The sequence below is a fragment of the Lytechinus pictus genome, chromosome 19 (genome assembly GCF_037042905.1).
Source record: "Lytechinus pictus isolate F3 Inbred chromosome 19, Lp3.0, whole genome shotgun sequence".
Taxonomy (NCBI): domain Eukaryota; kingdom Metazoa; phylum Echinodermata; class Echinoidea; order Temnopleuroida; family Toxopneustidae; genus Lytechinus; species Lytechinus pictus.
The window spans coordinates 6,790,172-6,808,724 of NC_087263.1; the positions used below are offsets into that span (position 1 = coordinate 6,790,172).

General features: G+C 39.1%; 1 protein-coding gene across 1 annotated transcript; it reads left to right on the forward strand.

Annotated features, from left to right (window-relative positions):
* Window positions 1-713: 713 nt before the first annotated feature.
* Window positions 714-18,253, forward strand: LOC135157575 (prolow-density lipoprotein receptor-related protein 1-like). The gene is made up of 8 exons (XM_064113629.1): window positions 714-971; window positions 2,621-2,678; window positions 3,799-4,002; window positions 5,350-5,454; window positions 14,823-15,074; window positions 15,907-16,081; window positions 16,799-16,911; window positions 17,431-18,253. The coding sequence occupies exons 1-8, from the start codon at window positions 939-941 to the stop codon at window positions 17,820-17,822; spliced, it is 1,332 nt and encodes a 443-aa protein (XP_063969699.1). The 5' UTR covers window positions 714-938; the 3' UTR covers window positions 17,823-18,253.
* The last annotated feature ends 300 nt before the right edge of the window (window positions 18,254-18,553 follow it).

An 18,553-nucleotide genomic window follows, 5' to 3' on the forward strand; every position in this document is an offset into this window, starting at 1 on the left:
AAATATTTCATTTTTCTTTTAACAATGAAACATCTCTCAAGCATAGAATGGACTGTGTCTCTTTTGTAGCGTAGACATGGTAGAGATATGTAATCATTGAAACTGAAATATATTCTTCTCGCGATCACTCCCCTTTTTTAAAATATTTTCTGGGTGCGTCGTAGTCTAGTGGTTCTGACTCTCGCCTTTGACACAGAGGGTCGTGGGTTCGAATCCTAACCATGGCGTGTTTTCCTTCAGCATGAACTTTATCCACACTATGCTGCACTCGACCCAGGTGAGGTGAATGTGTACCCGGCAGGAGTAATTCCTTGAATGCACTGAGCGCCGGTAATGGTAGCTCGAGCTAAAAGCCGGGGTAATAATAGCAGCGCTTTGAATCCTCAGGCAAAAAGCGCTTTATAAATCCAGCTATTATTATTAGTTTTCTCTCACTCCAAATTTCCCCTTCTCGCCACGGGCTTTAGCTTCTTTCGACCCCCCCCCCCCTCTCTCTCTCCCTCCCCCACTCTGTCTCTCTCTCTCATTAATGTTCTCATTCTCCCTCTCTTGTCTATCTTTATTCATTTATGCCCTCTTCGTCAGGCCAAAATAAATAGTTAGCCAATAGATGCAGTACGCTTGAAAAGCGCGCTGATGACCGTGATCACTGTCAAACTCCAAGATGAGCTCATTAATAATACTTATAACCACAAACCGAGCACCAAAAGGTTATTCAACGGTAAAAAAAGAAAGAGCAAAGAACGACATGCATGTATATGCACGCTGGTTTTACCACGATTTCAAAGGCTGCCAATACTTTTAATTTTCGATGTCGGCTTTTATGACAATTCACGTCATATACTGAATACTTCATTAATGAGAAGAAACTCACTTTTTGTTATTTTTTCTTCAATGCATTTCTAAATTTGCTATCTGGTTTTCATCGTAATTCTCTAATGTCATTGCGAATCTTCAAAATGAGGCGTTTGGTAAGTTGGCTTATATATATATATATATATATATATATATATAAATGTGTGAAGTTATACATGTACTACAAGTCCACCTCTATATATATATATATATATATATATATATATATAGATATTTTAGCTCAATTTAAAGGGGTATTCCGGGCTGAAAATAATTTAATTTGAATAAAATAGAGTAAAATTCCCTTCATCAAAATATGCATGCTTAAAAATAAAACAGTTATTGAATTTTAAAACTTAGTAATATTTTGTTAAAATAGTTATACGCACGTACGTTATCATGAATGTTCGATAGGTGGGCTGATGATGATGTCCCCATCTTCCCCTTTTCCTATGTTAATTCATTAAATCATAATTATTTCATATTTTTAATACGTGACGTGTGTGTGATAATTATGTCTCCCCTATAATAAGAAAAAGTTGCATAGATATAATCTAATATATTAATTTAGTTGTCAATCCGGTTTTTTTTCTTGGAGGACAAAATTTAATTTAAAGCACAATTTAATGCAATAAATACAACAAAAGATCAAGTGGGATATTACATCATCAGTTTGCTCATTGAATATTATTTATCAAGACATGTATAGAACAGTTTCACAGAAATAATGCAAGTATTCAAAATGTCATATCTTCGTTATTCCTCGTCCGATTATTATCATATTTTCCCCGTTTTGTTTGTCAGGCATTCTTTATCTATTCAAATCATATTGTTTCAGCCTGCATGGACTATCCTTTTGAGGATAAGACCGTAAGAAAGACAAGTACATAATATATTCGTGCATGTTGATTACTTAAATTGAAGTTTATTTGATGGTCCGAATTTTATAATTTTCCCCCTTTTTCTTCTTTGTCATTCTCTTTGTTTCTTTCTTTCTTCCTTTCTTCCTTCCTTCCTTCCTTCCTTCCTTTTTTTCTTTATTTCTTTCTTTCTTTCTATTTTACTTACTTTCTTTCTTTCCTTGCTTCCTTTCGTCTTCTAATTAGGTAGTTGCCTTTTTGGTCTACACTATCAAAAACGGGCACTAAAACAAAATACGCGTAAATGAAGAAAAAAAAAAAGAACATCCCATTTTCATGACAAAATAATGGACGGACATTGGATACTGACACGTCCCCCAAATTTTTTTACAAACTTTACAATAAAGACCAACTAGACTGAACCAAAAAATATTAAAACAATGGTAATTCCACATATTTGGGGAGGAAGAAACTCCCTTCAGATGATAGTGAGGAGAAAAGTAGAATATTTCATATTTCATTTAATAGATTAAATCGAAATAGTGAGTGGATGATGTAATTAGTCACCTCATTTGCATACTGACCAGGATGTGCATATAACTGTTTTGTGAAATTATGCGAAATCAAAAAATGTAATATTCAGTGTTGTTCTTGTTGGATTTTTCTCTTTTTATTCAAATCAACATTTTCTTGAGGTGGACTTGTCGTTTAAAGTAGCGCCCTCTGCTATGTAGTTTACTGGACGTTTGTGGTGCGGACTAATTTCGTGCGGGCCCGATGCAGACCAAACAATCATGAGTTTAAACAGTATGTGAGACCGTCCCCCCCCCCCCCCCCCCCCGTCAAGGGCTCTGCATCATCATGACCATATTATTATCATATTCTGTATAATTTGCTTTCTGTAGGTTGGCTTGAACTTGCTAATCAACTGGTTGCTCATCTTCTTATTCATCTCATCAAAAGGTATATGGTCACTATTGCTCCCAAGGAACGTTTACTTTGTGTTACGGCGCACTGCAAGATACCTACGTTCATTTAAATGGTGTAAATAGCCAAACCATTTGAGGGGACAAAACAAGGATTCTGTGAGAAAATGTGTAAAAGTTGCGAGAGAGCGAAGCGAGTTAGCATTTAAGATGCGAATCTACTTTTTGTGACAGATAGGATTATGATATTACTAATAGTATGTCAAAATTTGACATACTATTCAACAAGTAATATCATATTCCTGTCAATTTCTCTTCCTTTTTTGTGTGTGGGGGGGGGGGGGGGGGGGGGGCTCTCGCCCCCGTTCCTTTTTATGCAAGTATAGGTCAAGCGCAAATCAAGCGTAGCTCGTCGTTGATATTCCAAAAAGCAAGCGTAATAGCGAGTTCCAGTAATCGGATATCATACAGCTTCAAATTTGCCTTTAATCAAATGTTGGGACTAGTTATTTTGGGCATACCCTTAATTGATTGGTATCAAATATTAATTTCTTGCAATTCCCCATTAGTATTATGATTTTTAATTGATTTGTCGATTCTAGAAAATATATCTAGCTTTTTTTTTTAAATCATGTTTATACTATCCGATATATACTGTAATTCACATTGATGTAAGGCCTTTTCACACGTGAATCTTGAATCATCATTGTAATGATGATTGCAATTTGTCTTTAGAATCATCGGACCTTTCGAACGCTCACTCGAAAACTGTGATTTTAGTGAACCTTAACTGGAATTCACCTCCGGAGGAGAATTTGAATTTGTGATTGTGGCGTTCGTGATTCTAGTCATGTTCGGTTTCACACGAGCTAAAAATTCGTCATTAGCCTTATTTTTCACTGGAATCATCATTAAAATTACGATTTTTTTACCGTAGGAAAAGGTGGGTAGACTTACTAGAAATTGATTTAATGTAAATCACCACATTCAATACGACTGTTCGGACTGTACACCAACGACGGTATGTCGTCGGAGATTACGTAGTAGCTTTGTTCGGTGAATAGTCTGTTTCAATTGTGTGACAGGCATTACATTATTCTAGGCTTTATATTGTGCATGTAATTTGCATCTGACGGAGAGTCCCGTTTATTTTACAGTCGTCTGTGCCTCCGTCAATTCCACATCATCTCCAAGTGCAGACTGTTATGACTATAACGAGCATTGCAACGTCAAGACCTTTTGTCGAATGATAAAGCTTCGCAATGGCACCGAGATACTAACTGCGCTTAAGAAGATTGCCCCGAAGCTAGCGAATGTTTTTAACATTGGCGGCAGAAATGTATTTACTTGCGAGATTCCAGGTAAGAAGTACGATAAAGTATTTATATTTTTTATAGTATAAAGTATTTACTCCTCTAGTAGTTGTAGTAGTACTAGTAGTAGTAATACTAAAGGTGGTATTTGTAGTAGTAGTGTTACGAATAAACTTGATAGTATCGTATTAAGGTTAAGTTTATTTCAACATATTATTATCATGTAGAGAGAATTAAGATTTTGCTCTTCGGAACATGACTAATGGACTGTTTCCATGGTTTCGGAAAAACGATTGGCATTGGTGAACTGTGGGGAAAGCGGAACGCGTGAAAAGAAAAGTGACGTCTTTTATCTTAACGGGTGAAGCTTTGTCGTTCTTTTCAACCCTGTATGATTTTGACTCGAGATGAAAGTTATTTTGAATATTAGCTGAACTTATTATTCTTTCTACCAAGATGTGGACTTTTGCCTGAATGTTTCCACGCATTGAATAATGAGATTTGGAACCGAGTTCGAAAATGTCTGCATAACATTTAAATGAACTGTTGGGACTACACGCACATAGTACGCTTCGGAGATGTAATCTACACAACATTAATGTGGACTGCACAGTGAACGCTGTCAACTAGTATTGGATGAACTTCACAGTCACATGAACACACTAATCGGCAATTAAATCGCGAACTGGACTGTGAGTACACCGTGAAGACTCCCAGAATAAAACTGAATTCAGTCTCACTGCTAGTACTGGGCCCCAACATTTATTTTTGGTAAAGTTAAACTAAACTAGTAACAAATCTAATCTGGGTCTAACATTGTTTATAGTTTGCACCGGTATCGTACATGTATTTGTAACGTCGTTAGACAGGCCTGATTGTTTTGTAAATTCTAATCTAGATCTAGAACTAAGTAGGCTTAGCTTTAGGTTGAATTAGCGAGGTCATAGTCATAATCCACTAATAGCTGAAATAAGAGTTGAATGCATTGGGATTTGAGTGACGGTCATACAAATTGTGAAACAATGTTCGATTTACAATTTTATCGAACCTGCTGAAATTATAATTGAAGCATGTTGTTGCGATTCGGAAGAAACTTTTGTTGTTTTTAACTTTGCTTACAAGATGCAAAGTTTTGATTAAAGGTCCAAAGCAGGACGATTTCATTCTTACTTAAACCTTATGATTGCTTTAGTGTAATTTTTTTGTGAATTTGAAGTAGAGATAATTCTTTGTCATAACAGTAGTAATACTAGTAGTAGTAGTATAGGTCTAGTAAATAGCAGCAATAATGATTGTTTTAATGGTAATTATGGTTATGCGTAGTCGTGGTAGAAGGTAACAATTGAGTCGCTTTCTCCAATGCTAAACAATGCCGTGTTCACTGTCACATTACAGCTTGTGTTAGTGAACCCTGCATGTATGGAGCGACTTGTACCGATATTCTGGATGGATATTCCTGCCAGTGCTCCGGGGAATTCACAGGAAACCAATGCGAACATGGTAAAACAATGGAATTGGGGTCTATTCATTATTATGATAGTGATATCTAATCAATGATGATGTTGATGTTGAGAGACATGAAGATCGTAGCGATGATGATACTTTATGATTGCTTTAGTGTAATTTTTTTGTGAATTTGAAGTAGAGATAATTCTTTGTCATAGCAGTAGTAATACTAGTATTACTTACACTAGTGATATTGCATGGTTGTTTTCTTTGTTTGCTCATTTTACTTGATAAACTGACAATATTTCAGTATGGCAGAAGAATTAGATATTGGAAAATCTATGCAGGCCATATCACTTGGTGAAATCAAGAATTTGAAAAAGAGTGAGTTGAAAGCAGTCGCCAGTCACGTGGGCTTGAGGATAGATTCAAAGCTAAGAAAGGATGAAATAGTTGACATTCTATCTGACCACTTTGAACTCGAGTCAGTAGATCGCAAAGGCAACGGCAATATTGATGTTGAGTTAGCCAAGCTAGAATTAGAGAAAGAAAGACTATAAGTTGAGGCCAAGCAATTAGACATAAAGAAGTAGGAAATGGAATCTAGTCTAAAGTATACTCGGTTTGATTTGACTAAAGAATCAAGACTGGTGCCGAAATTTTGCGAGGATGAAATTGATGCTTTCTTTTTGGCTTTTGAAAAGTTAGCAAGGAGGTTAGATTGGCCTAAGCAATTTTGGACGCTGCTTATTCAGACTGCTCTTGTTGGTAAGGCCCAAGAGGTATTTTTGTCTCTGTCTGAAAAAGAATCGGAGAATTATGAGTCAGTGAAGGCAGTTATTTTATCTGCATATGAATTAGTACCTGAAGCTTATAGGCGGCAGTTTCGGGAGGCTAGGAAAAAATCAGATCAAACATACGTTGAGCTTGTAAGAGAAAAGACAATGTATTTTGATCGCTGGGTTGGTGCTTTGAAAATCAAATCTGATTATGAGTCTCTTAGGGAAGCAATGATATTAGAGGATTTCAAGGGTTCCTTGCCTACTCAGACTAGACTACATGTTGAGGAACAAGGAATTACCCAGCTGCACAGGGCTGCTGTAGTATCTGATGAATATGAACTGTTGCACAAGAATAAAGTGGGCCCGAAATTTGACAGTGTCAAGGAAGGGTCACTACCCAGGTCAACTGTTAGGTCAGATATGAGCTCTCAGTCCCAGCATGAAAGCAAACCGGGTGATCCGCAGGGTGCGCGAAGTAAATCTAAATTGCAATGCACGTATTGTTCAAAGAAAGGGCATACAGAATCTAAATGTTGGAGGTTAGCATATGATAAACATGACCAGAAGGAAATGATGTTCATCAAACCAAGTACATGAGAGCAGGTTGGTAGAGAGGTAGACCGAAAAGATAAATGTCGTTTGACTAAGTCAGTTGATGATTCAGTAGAAAGGACGACTGATGGTTTTCGCGGTTTTCTGTCTCATGGTACTGTGTCTCACTCTGATGGCGAATTGAGGCCGGTTATTATCCTTCGGGATACTGGGTCGTTGCAAACCCTGTTAGTTGCAGATGTAGCACATTTGCCTGAGGATAGTTGGACAGGGCTATATGCGCTCGTAAGGGGCATTGGGGAAGGAAATATCTCGGTGCCACTGTACAAGGCAGGGGCCGCGGAACCGGGGGGGGGGGGTGGGAGGGGGGGCTTTAGCCCCCCCCCCCCCACTTTTTTCCAAAACCGTGTACAAAAACGTAAAAATTACCATATGATTGTGATTTTTAGCATGGTCAGCCACCCCCCCCCCCCACTTTCAAAACCGTTCCGCGGCCCCTGCAAGGTATACCTAGAGAGTGATATTGTGTCTGGGCTGGTTACAGTTGGGGTAGTTTCTAGTCTGCCAATGGAGGGCGTAAATATGTTGATGGGTTGATGAGTCGGTAGAGTTGAGTGATAATTCGGAAGTCTTGTTGGCGGAAACATTCTTTCAGGATTTAGAGAGTAGGGCGGATGAGATAGAGTCTAACGGTGAGAGGTATTGTCGGTCATCTCTAATTGAGGCTCAACACGGTGACCCTTCACTTCAGCGGTTGTTTGCGGTGGCAATTTCTGAGGAGGAAGCTCAAGATAGCCCACAGTGTTTCTACATAAAATCCGAGGTCCTGATGAGGAAATGGAGGCCTCGGAGGAATGGTCGATACTTCATCAGATTGTTTTGCCTCAGTCTTATCGACAGGAGGATCTGCGGATGGCACATGAAATTCATGTAGGCGGTCAACTAGGCACCATGAAGACTCGGTCTAAAGTTACCAAGCATTTCTTTTGGCCCGGCTTACGTAAAGATGTGTCGGAATTTTGCAGGTCTTGCCACACTTGTCAGATGGTGGGGAAGCCCCAACCTTCTATAAAGCCCGCGCCTTTAATCCCAATTCCGGCGTTAGGTGAACCTTTCAGTAGAGTGTTGGTAGACTGTGTCGGACCATTGCCTCGAACCAAGTCGGGGTGTAAATATCTTTTGACAATCATGGATGTGTCTTCTAGGTTTCCTGAAGCAGTACCCTTAAGGACGATTACAGCGAAGACTGTTTTAGATGCCTTGTTGCACTTTTTTACAAGATATTGCCTTCCGAAGGAAAAACAGTCGGATCAGGGATCCAATTTTATGTCTGGTGTTTTCAAACAGGTCATGTCTGAATTGGGTGTTTACCACCTTAGATCCACAGCTTATCACCCACAGTCACAAGGTGCAATCGAGAGGTTTCATCAGACTTTGAAGACGATGATCAAAGCATATTGTGCAGATTTCCCAGATGATTGGGATAAGGGTATTCCTTTCTTGTTATTTGCTATCAGAGATGCTCCTAACGAGTCTACCACCTACACGCCTTTTGAGCTTGTGCTTGGACATGAGGTTCGAGGTCCCCTTAAGTTGGTCAAGGAGAAGCTCTTAGAGGAAACAGGACCTGAAGAGTGCAATATCTTGGAGTATGTATCCAACTTCAGGGGTAAACTTTCAAAGGCATGTGACCTAGCAAGGGAACACTTAAGGATTTCGCAGAAAGACATGAAGGTCAGAGCTGATAGGAAAGCCAAGGATCGAAGTTTTTCGCCTGGTGACAAGGTGTTGGTACTCTTACCTATTCCGGGGGAACCTCTGAAAGCAAGGTTCAGTGGCCCTTATGTTGTCATTAAGCAGTTGAACAATGCAAACTATGTGGTGAGCACACCAGATAGGCGAAAATGTCGGAGAGTATGCCACATCAACATGCTTAAGAGGTACTACGAGCGTGAGTCGAGCGCACCAGTTGTGATGGCTACTATGTCTGATGTAGCTGTTAAGGCGCTTGATGAGGATACCGAGGGGTCGAAGCCCTGTGGTAAAAGTGCGTGTGGGCATAGTGATCTCACGGAAGCCATACCTCCTTAACTTTCTAATTCTGAGACAGTTAGGAACTTTGATAAAGTGTTAGATTATCTACCCGAGGGTCATAGACGTGATATTATTGATTTGATAGGTGACTTTCCTAGCCTTAGCTCTGACGTCCCAGGTAGGACAACATTGGCTATGCATGATGTGGATGTAGGGGACGCATCCATATCGCTTAAATCCCCAGAAAAGAGACCAAGTTCGGGCGGAAGTTCAAACGATGCTCAATAATGATATCATAGAACCTAGTAAAAGTTCCTGGAGCTCGCCTATTGTCCTTGTACCTAAGCCTGACGGTAGTCAAAGATTCTGTATCGACTATCGCAAAGTCAATAATGTAACGAAGACGGACTGCTACCCACTCCCCAGGCTAGAGGATTGCATTGACAGAGTAGGAAATGCGAAGTGTGTCAGTAAGATATATCTTTTAAAGGGTTATTGGCAGGTGCCATTGACAGACAGGGCGAAGGAAATTTCTGCATTTGCCACCCCGGATGGGTTCTATCAATGTAAGGTAATGCCCTTTGGTCTTAAAAATGCCCCTGCCACATTTCAAAGATTGATGAGTGAAGTCACACAGGGTATTGAGAACTGCGTAGTGTATATCGATTATATTATCATCTTCAGTGACACTTGGGAGTCTCATCTATCACAGTTGCGCAATCTCTTTGAGAGACTGGTCAAGGCTAACCTGGTAATAAATATCCAGAAGAGTGAATTCATGAAGGCCAGGGTAACGTATTTGGGACACATTGTAGGTCATGGTGTTGTTGCGCCTAGGGATGCTAAAGTTGAAGCTATTTTAGCTTTCCCATGTCCGACTGGCAGACGCGAGATTCTGCGCTTTCTGGGAATGTGTGGCTTCTATCGGAGGTTTGTGCCTAATTTCAGCTCCATAGCAGTGCCTCTGACAGACCTGTTAAAGAAAGGGGTTAGGTTTGTTTGGTCTGAGCGCTACCAGCAAGCATTTGACTGCTTAAAGGCTATCCTTACTCGGGATCCTGTGCTTGCAGCACCGGATTTTAGCAAGCCTTTCAAGTTGGTCATTGACGCGAGTGACATAGGAGTAGGAGCGGTACTGTTTCAGACTGATGACAGTAAGGTAGACAAGCCTGTCGGTTATTTCTCACGCAAGCTAAATGGGTACCAAAGAAAGTACTCAACAGTTCAGAAGGAAACTTTGGGTTTGGTGCTTGCTGTACAACACTTTGAGGTTTATGTCACTAGCGGTGTTGGCGACGTACAAGTATACACTGACCACAACCCGCTTTCTTTTTTAGACAAGTTCAGGAATAAGAACCAGCGATTGTTTCGTTGGAGTCTCCTCTTGCAGCCTTACCCCTTGAAAATAGAGCATATTTCTGGTAAAAATAACATAATTGCGGATGCTTTGTCTCGAGTCTAAGTTCACGTTTCTTGTATATACACTACTCAAAAAAAGTTAAGGACCACTTTTTAATGTGTGTATACAATTTTCAAACCGGGTGTTGTATTTCTAGAAATACTCGAATATGGCTGTCTTGAATCTCCTCAAACACCCTGTAACAATTTCACACATGGGTGGTTTCAGTTGTTGCATGATGTCTCTCGCATTATTGCATATCCTGAAAAGTGGGCCCATTGTGAAGTGGTACAAATGTGGATTCAAATGCATTTTCTGTCTTTAGTCTCTACAATCAACAAATTGCTGACAACAGCAATGCCAAGATACAGCTGTCCAGGATGCCATCAAACACAATTAAATCAATTTCACACATGCAGTTCTTTCATGTCTCTTGCATCATTGCAATGTGCCCGTACAAAAGTGGCTTCCAAAGCATTTTCTGTCTTTAGTCTCTACAATCAACAACTTGCTGACAATAGCAATGCCAAGATACAGCTGTCCAGGATGCCATCAAACACAATGAAATCAATTTCACACATGCAGTTCTTTCATGTCTCTTGCATCATTGCAATGTGCCCGTACAAAAGTGGCTTCCAAAGCATTTTCTGTCTTTAGTCTCTACAATCAACAACTTGCTGACAATAGCAATGTCAAGATACAGCTGTCCAGAATGCCATCAAACACAATGACATCAATTTCACACATGCAGTTCTTTCATGATGTCTCTGGCATCATTGCAGTGGGCCATAAGACAAGTGTCTTCCAAAGCATTTTCCGTCTTTAGTCTGTACAATCAACAACTTGCCTACAACAGCAATGCCAAGACACCACCTAAGTGAAACAGATGTAGCCAGAGCCCTTGGGATGCTGAAAGCTGGCCTCAGTCAGCGAAGAGTAGCCAGAATGATGGGCGTGTCACACAGTGTCATTAGCAGAGCAAATCAAAGACACCGAGAGACAGGGCTATACTCCGAGAGACCCCGCAGTGGCCGACCAGTTTCGACAACCCCTAGAGATGATCGCTACTTGACGAATCTCAGCCTCCGCAACCGCTTTTACAGTGCACGCCGCCTCAACAATGACTTCGCTGCAGCAACTGGAGTGATTGTTTCCACTCAAACAATCCGTAACCGACTTCACAGAGCCAATATGCATGCCAGACGGCCAGCTCAGTGTGTCCCACTCACCCCTGCTCACAGAAGAATTCGTCTCAACTGGGCCCGGGAGCATGTCAGATGGACCAGACAGCAATGGCGTAGAGTTCTGTTCACAGATGAGAGCAGATTTTCCCTTGACCACAATGATGGACGTTCGAGAGTCTGGAGGCGACCAGGAGAGAGATTTGCAGACCCCTGTATTGCAGAACATGACCGTTATGGGGGAGGCAGCGTTATGGTGTGGGGAGGCATCACCTACGCCAACCGTACTCGTCTCTACGTGGTCCCAGGGGGAGCAATGACAGGAGTGAGGTACAGGGATGAGGTCCTTGAACCTATAGTGGTGCCATTTGCAGAAAATGTGGGACAAAACATCATTTTCATGGATGACAATGCCCGTGCCCACCGAGCTAGGGTGGTGACCGAGTTCCTTGACGGCCAGGGGATTGAGCGTATGGAGTGGCCAGCGAGGTCACCGGACTTAAACCCGATAGAGCACGTCTGGGACATGATGGGGAGGAGTCTCGAGCAGCTCGAAGCCCATCCACTTGGACTGCAGCAGCTGGGTGTGGCTCTGGAGGCTGCATGGGATGCACTGGACGTCAGAGACATCAATCGCCTCATCAGCTCCATGAGACAGCGCTGTGAAGCCGTTATTGCTGCAGGAGGTGGTCACACTCGTTACTGAACTGCCTGAAAGACACTCAGACATTCGTTTTTACCACTTCATGTCGGTAGCTGATACCCCTCGGGGCCCACTTTTCAGGATGTGCAGTGATGCGAGAGACATTGTGCAACAACTTAAACCACCCATGCGTGAAATTGATTACAGCGTGTTTAAGGACATTTAGGACAGTTGTACTGAGGTATTTCCAGAAATAAAACACCTTGTATAAAATCTTTATGTACGTTTTAAAAAGTGGTCCTTAACTTTTTTTGAGTAGTGTATGTTGATACAAACCTCATGATGCTTGTGAAAATGTGAAAAACTGATACAGGTAATAATTGTATGGCTGTGCCATGTGTTAAATATTTACAACTTTGTTACTTGTTGTTGATCAGAACTATGATGATGATATTACTAGGGAAGTGAAAATCTTGCTTGGAGACAACCTTGTTCTTTTGTAGTATGAAAATTATCTTAATGACATTTTTTTTTTCTTTATGGGTGGAGGCATTAGAAATAGTATATATATTTTTTTTTTAACAGGAAGAAACAGAAAATTATGAAAAAAAAAATAAAAATGTCATGAATTTCCTGTTAGAAAGAGGTGGTTTTAGATAATAAACAATAGAAAATGATGAAAAAAAAATGTCAAGATGTTACATTTTACTTTTAATTTGTTTGGAGTTTTTACAAAGAAACCTTTGAAGAAGTAAATGTGATGAAAGAAAAATGTTAAATTATATAACTTTATAACATTTTTCTTTTCTTTTAGGGTGGAGGTGTTACGAATAAACTTGATAGTATCGTATTAAGGTTAAGTTTATTTCAACATAATTATTATTATCATGTAGAGAGAATTAAGATTTTGCTCTTCGGAACATGACTAATGGACTGTTTCTATGGTTTCGGAAAAAGATTGGCATTGGTGAACTGTGGGGAAAGCGGAACGCGTGAAAAGAAAAGTGACGTCTTTTATCTTAACGGGTGAAGCTTTGTCGTTCTTTTCAACCCTGTATGATTTTGACTCGAGATGAAAGTTATTTTGAATATTAGCTGAACTTATTATTCTTTCTACCAAGATGTGGACTTTTGCCTGAATGTTTCCACGCATTGAATAATGAGATTTGGAACCGAGTTCGAAAATGTCTCTGCATAACATTTTAATGAACTTTTGGGACTACACGCACATAGTACGCTTCGGAGATGTAATCTACACAACATTAATGTGGATTGCACAGTGAACGCTGTCAACTAGTATTGGATGAACTTTACAATCACATGAACACACTAATCGGCAATTAAATCGCGAACTGGACTGTGAGTACACCATGAAGACTCCCAGAATAAAACTGAATTCAGTCTCACTGCTAGTACTGGGCCCCAACATTTATTTTTGGTAAAGTTAAACTAAACTAGTAACAAATCTAATCTGGGTCTAACATTGTTTATAGTTTGCACCGGTATCGTACATGTATTTGTAACGTCGTTAGACAGGCCTGATTGTATTGTAAATTCTAATCTAGATCTAGAACTAAGTAGGCTTAGCCTTAGGTTGAATTAGCGAGCTCATAGTCATAATCCACTAATAGCTGAAATAAGAGTTGAATGCATTGGGATTTGAGTGACGGTCATACAAATTGTGAAACAATGTTCGATTTACAATTTTATCGAACCTGCTGAAATTATAATTGAAGCATGTTGTTGCGATTCGGAAGAAACTTTTGTTGTTTTTAACTTTGCTTACGAGATGCAAAGTTTTGATTAAAGGTCCAAAGCAGGACGATTCCATTCTTACTTAAACTTTATGATTGCTTTAGTGTAATTTTTTTGTGAATTTGAAGTAGAGATCATTCTTTGTCATAACAGTAGTAATACTAGTAGTAGTAGTATAGGTCTAGTAAATAGCAGCAATAATGATTGTTTTAATGGTAATTATGGTTATGCGTACACTCTAAAAAATGTTGGGCAACATACGGTCCACACAACAATTGGTTAAAACTTTATCCAATTCTGGGTAGTTTTACACCAATAATATGTGCTTTGGGTGAAAACTACACAGTATTGGTTGAAAACTACCCAGAATTGGATAAAGTTTTAACCAATTGTTGTGTGGACCGTATGTTGCCCAACATTTTTTAGAGTGTAGTCGTGGTAGAAGGTAACAATTGAGTCGCTTTCTCCAATGCTAAACAATGCCGTGTTCACTGTCACATTACAGCTTGTGTTAGTGAACCCTGCATGAATGGAGCGACTTGTACCGATATTCTGGATGGATATTCCTGCCAGTGCTCCGGGGAATTCACAGGAAACCAATGCGAACATGGTAAAACAATGGAATTGGGGTCTATTCATTATTATGATAGTGATATCTAATCAATGATGATGTTGATGTTGAGAGACATGAAGATCGTAGCGATGATGATACCGACGAAGAAACTGAAGGGAAAGGAAAAAGGAGGAGGATGAGATGGAGATGAAAATGAAGAAGAGGAAAAAAGAAGAAAAATGTAGGAGTAAAACATGGAGAACAGGAAGAAGAAAAAAAGGAGAAAAAAGGTGGATTAGGAGGAGCAGTAGGAGAAAAAAGAAGATCATGAAGAATAAGGTGGGGAGGAGAAGAAGAGGAGGAAGAAGAAGTAGAAGATGTGTCTTGGGGCGGAAAGGGGCAATACTTAGAGGTATATCCATAAGGGTCATATCACATTTATATTATTGATTTTTAGGTGATACTGTCAATTGTTACCAATAATCCTTTAAAGTCTAAATTTACCTTCCAATTATGTTCCCAGCACTGACGAAGGTATTGCTAAGTCATGATCGAACCATCTATAAAACTGCATTCGCAACGACCGACAACTATGAAGTACGTGTCAACTTGCTCAATCTTTCTTACCATGTGGTACATACGGCTGCAGCAAGTCGCATCAATGCTGTGGAATACGACCCTAAACAGGACCAGGTCTACTTTGCCTTTGGGACCAGAATCGACAGGATTCAGTGGGATGGCTCAGGGGAACAAACGTTTTTCAACGGATCAAATAGTATGATTTAGTATTTTTTGGTCAAGCTCTGGTCTACAGCACACATTGTTTATGTTATGAAAAATATGAAACCAATCAGCAAAGAGATTCATTTTTTGTACACACCCCGCCCTTTCTGTATATTGTTGATCTGTATATTTTCTGAAAATGTCAATTGGAAGAACAATTCATATCCTCCTAAATAGTAACACTTGGGGATTGAGCATTTGCTTGTATAGCCCCAAAACTCTGGAATCGCTTACCTCTGAAATTCAGTAAAGCACAATCAGTGTATAACAAAGTCAACGCTGTCTTAAAACACAATATTAATTCCAAGCTTTGGGTGTTTTTATATAGCGCAGGAGTATAATAATAAAATAACCGTTTAAAGACTCGGGCCACGTAAGCAATATTGATTTGGATAAATACACAAACATCAAATTGGCGCGAGTTCTTTGGCAATTTCACACATTCTTTGGAAATAGTTTTAGCATACTTTGTAGATATTTTCGAATTGTCTCACGTGCTATGTAATGCCACTTTATCGAAGAAAAGCAGTTTTTCTGAGTGAATTTGAGTTTTACCGTGGGTGAATACGTAAAATACACTGTAAGTATTCAACTAACAGGAACAAGGAAATAATTGATGAACATTTTAATTTCAATAATAGTTGTACTAATATTAACTATAATAATATTAATGATAATGACAGGCCTACTGATGATGATGATAAAAATAATGATAAGTTAAAGAAAAGGTAGGTTTTATGAATAATTATTATATCATTAATTGCAATGCTGATGATTATATCAATATTTATGTTCTTGCTGTTTTTTTTTCTTCAAACAATGAGTTATTAGAGACCTTGCTCTGGATGTGAACGGCCGAATAATCTACTGGATCTTCGAGTATTCTTACTCAATTTCGATGTCCCCAATGGACATTAATCAGCTTCCCGTTGAAGGTGAATTTCTCTATGATACCGGGATCTCCAATCCTTTTACGGTGTTTTTCGATCGTTTCCAAGGGTGAGTCTACATTTGGATAATTATTGTTGGCGATAGTTCAGGTCTCTGTTAACAAGGGCGGTGCCACCGGAGGGGGGGGGGTGTTCGCAGTGGGTGAAATCGTGAAAAAGGGAGGGTAAATGCGGGGTAGGGAACAGGGGGAGATAAAATATAAAAATAAGTAAGCAATGGAAGGATGAAGAGTATAAAAGGAAATGTCTATTCCTTGTATAAAAGTCTAGTGGATGATGCAAAACCGTATTTGTAGTAATTACGTAAGATATATTTGACCTCGTTTATGTTTATATTTGTAATTGCATCTCACATGTCTAAAGGAACTGTTGCTGCGCTGGCGCCATGAGCGTCTCTGGATGGTGTGTGCCCTCATTATAATTTTTATCATTATTATTATTATTAAAAGCCATATAATTCAAATTGGAAAAATATGACGTCATATTTAATTCGCCTTGCCCTAGGCATTCACCTTCTTAAAAAAAAATCACGGCACCGCTCCTGGCTTTTCATACAGGTATATGTATTCGAATGTCTTGAGAATGGGAGATAACGAGTTTTCTTAATCGTTTATATAGTCGCCGTAGCTAATGTTTTTTTATGTCTTTTAGTGTTAAGGTTTTTCAATGTAATGTAAAGGTAAATATTGTCTTATGTTTATCTTTATCTGTATTCTTCGTAAAAAACATTACGCCGTAAACTTTTTAAGCCCTCCCTTGTTTACAGGAATTTATACTGGGGTGAGAGCTCACACATTTCACGGAGGATTGGTAACATGGAGGAGAGTATTGTCGAGGAGAACATTAAATGGGCAAAAGGATTGTTCGTCGACACAAAAGGTTTGAGTAACAATTTCAACTCAGACTGACCAGCTAGCACATTGTATCTAACCATATAATTTCCCAAAATTTTAGAAATGTTTTGAAATTATCGTGTTGTAATACAATTTGATGTAATATATATATAACATTCCTTCTATTTAACGTTTTTATAACGTCCAGTCTGACAGGTTTTAATGATAGGAAAAATCAAACATCATACAAACAAATTTTTTTTTGAAGTATCGTTGGAATAATTTCGATTATAATTTTAAATTTTTTCCTGAAAACCCAAGACTATGTATATTGATATTCAGAAAATGTTTTAAACACTTTGAGGCAACATTGAAATAACATAGCTAGATGTGCGGTCTCCCTCAGATAATTCCTAACAGAGGCTTAATCATAATGATTCCACAACATGACCAATATTAAATTACCTGTGCCCTTATCTTCTAAAAGAGCAAACACCACAAAATTCCTTGCAGAAAGGATTCTCATAATTATTTAAAATGATGACAAAATCTTATTCATTTGCAGATGATCGAATGTACTGGAGCCAAAATACTAATCGGAATAATATCGAATCGGTCAGACTAAATGGGAAGGATAGGAAAATGTATTTTCCTAACTCGACTGGTAATTCGAGCAGCAATATGTTCCGACGATTCGTTGTCTTCGATGGCGTAATGTACTGGTCGGCACAGAATACCCCAGGAATCGGCCGGGTCGATGTGACCGGAGATGACCTCAAGTATTATCAGCGTGTGCTAGAGCTACGAGTAGAACGCGACGATGCACACAACGATAACGATGACGATAATGACGACGACATGGATGGGGTAGACGCGCCTTACGGGACCGTCCAACTGGGAGCGAACATTGATTTCTATATCAACGGGGATTTCAAAAATGATAGAATTCATTATTAAGAAATATCTTGCCAAGTCGACTTATAAAACATTATATGTCGACATGGCAAGATATGAAGTGTCCAAGGCCCTCGAGAGTCTAAATATCTCGCCAAGTTGACGTATAACTTTTTATAAGTCGACTTGGCAAGATAAAATATCTCGCCGTGTTGACATGTAACTTTTTATAAGTCAACTTGGCAAGATAACGTATCTCGCCATGTCGACATAATAAGGTTATCATGTCGACCTGGCAAGATAACGTATCTCGCCAAGTCGTCAAGTCGATGGCACTTTAAAGGCTCCGTATGTACACGTACCGGTACATGTAAAATAAAATTAGGAGTGTGCTCTGACGAGTTGGCTGTATTTTTTTTTTATTTATATAGGCCCTATGATTTTTTCTTTAGTTCAGAATAAAGAGCTTTTAAAAGTTAGAAATCTAGAAATGGTATATAAAGATTTGTCATTCTCTTTTTTTTTTCTTTTTTTCTTTCTTTCTTTCCTAGTACTACTACTACTTCTTCTTTTTCATGACCTTCTACTTCCTCCATTTTCCCCTTCCTCCCCCGTTTTTTTCTTTAGAATTACTTCTAAACATATGAAGCACTTATAGTCATTGTAATCATGATTAACATACGCCTCTCACTAAACAAATATTGCGAGCGCGAAGCGCGAGCTGAAAATTTAGGAAATTCAGACCTGAAGAGGGGCATTCTAATGCTTGTTTGTAGGAATTCACTATACGTATT

Excerpts from the sequence above, each read along its gene's own strand:
- LOC135157575 (XM_064113629.1), top strand. The coding sequence starts at position 939 with ATGTCATTGCGAATCTTCAAAATGAGGCGTTTG. Across the intron at positions 15,075-15,906 it reads GTTTTTCAACGGATCAAATA|TTATTAGAGACCTTGCTCTG; the intron begins GTATGATTTAGT and ends TCAAACAATGAG. Across the intron at positions 16,082-16,798 it reads TTTTTCGATCGTTTCCAAGG|GAATTTATACTGGGGTGAGA; the intron begins GTGAGTCTACAT and ends CCTTGTTTACAG.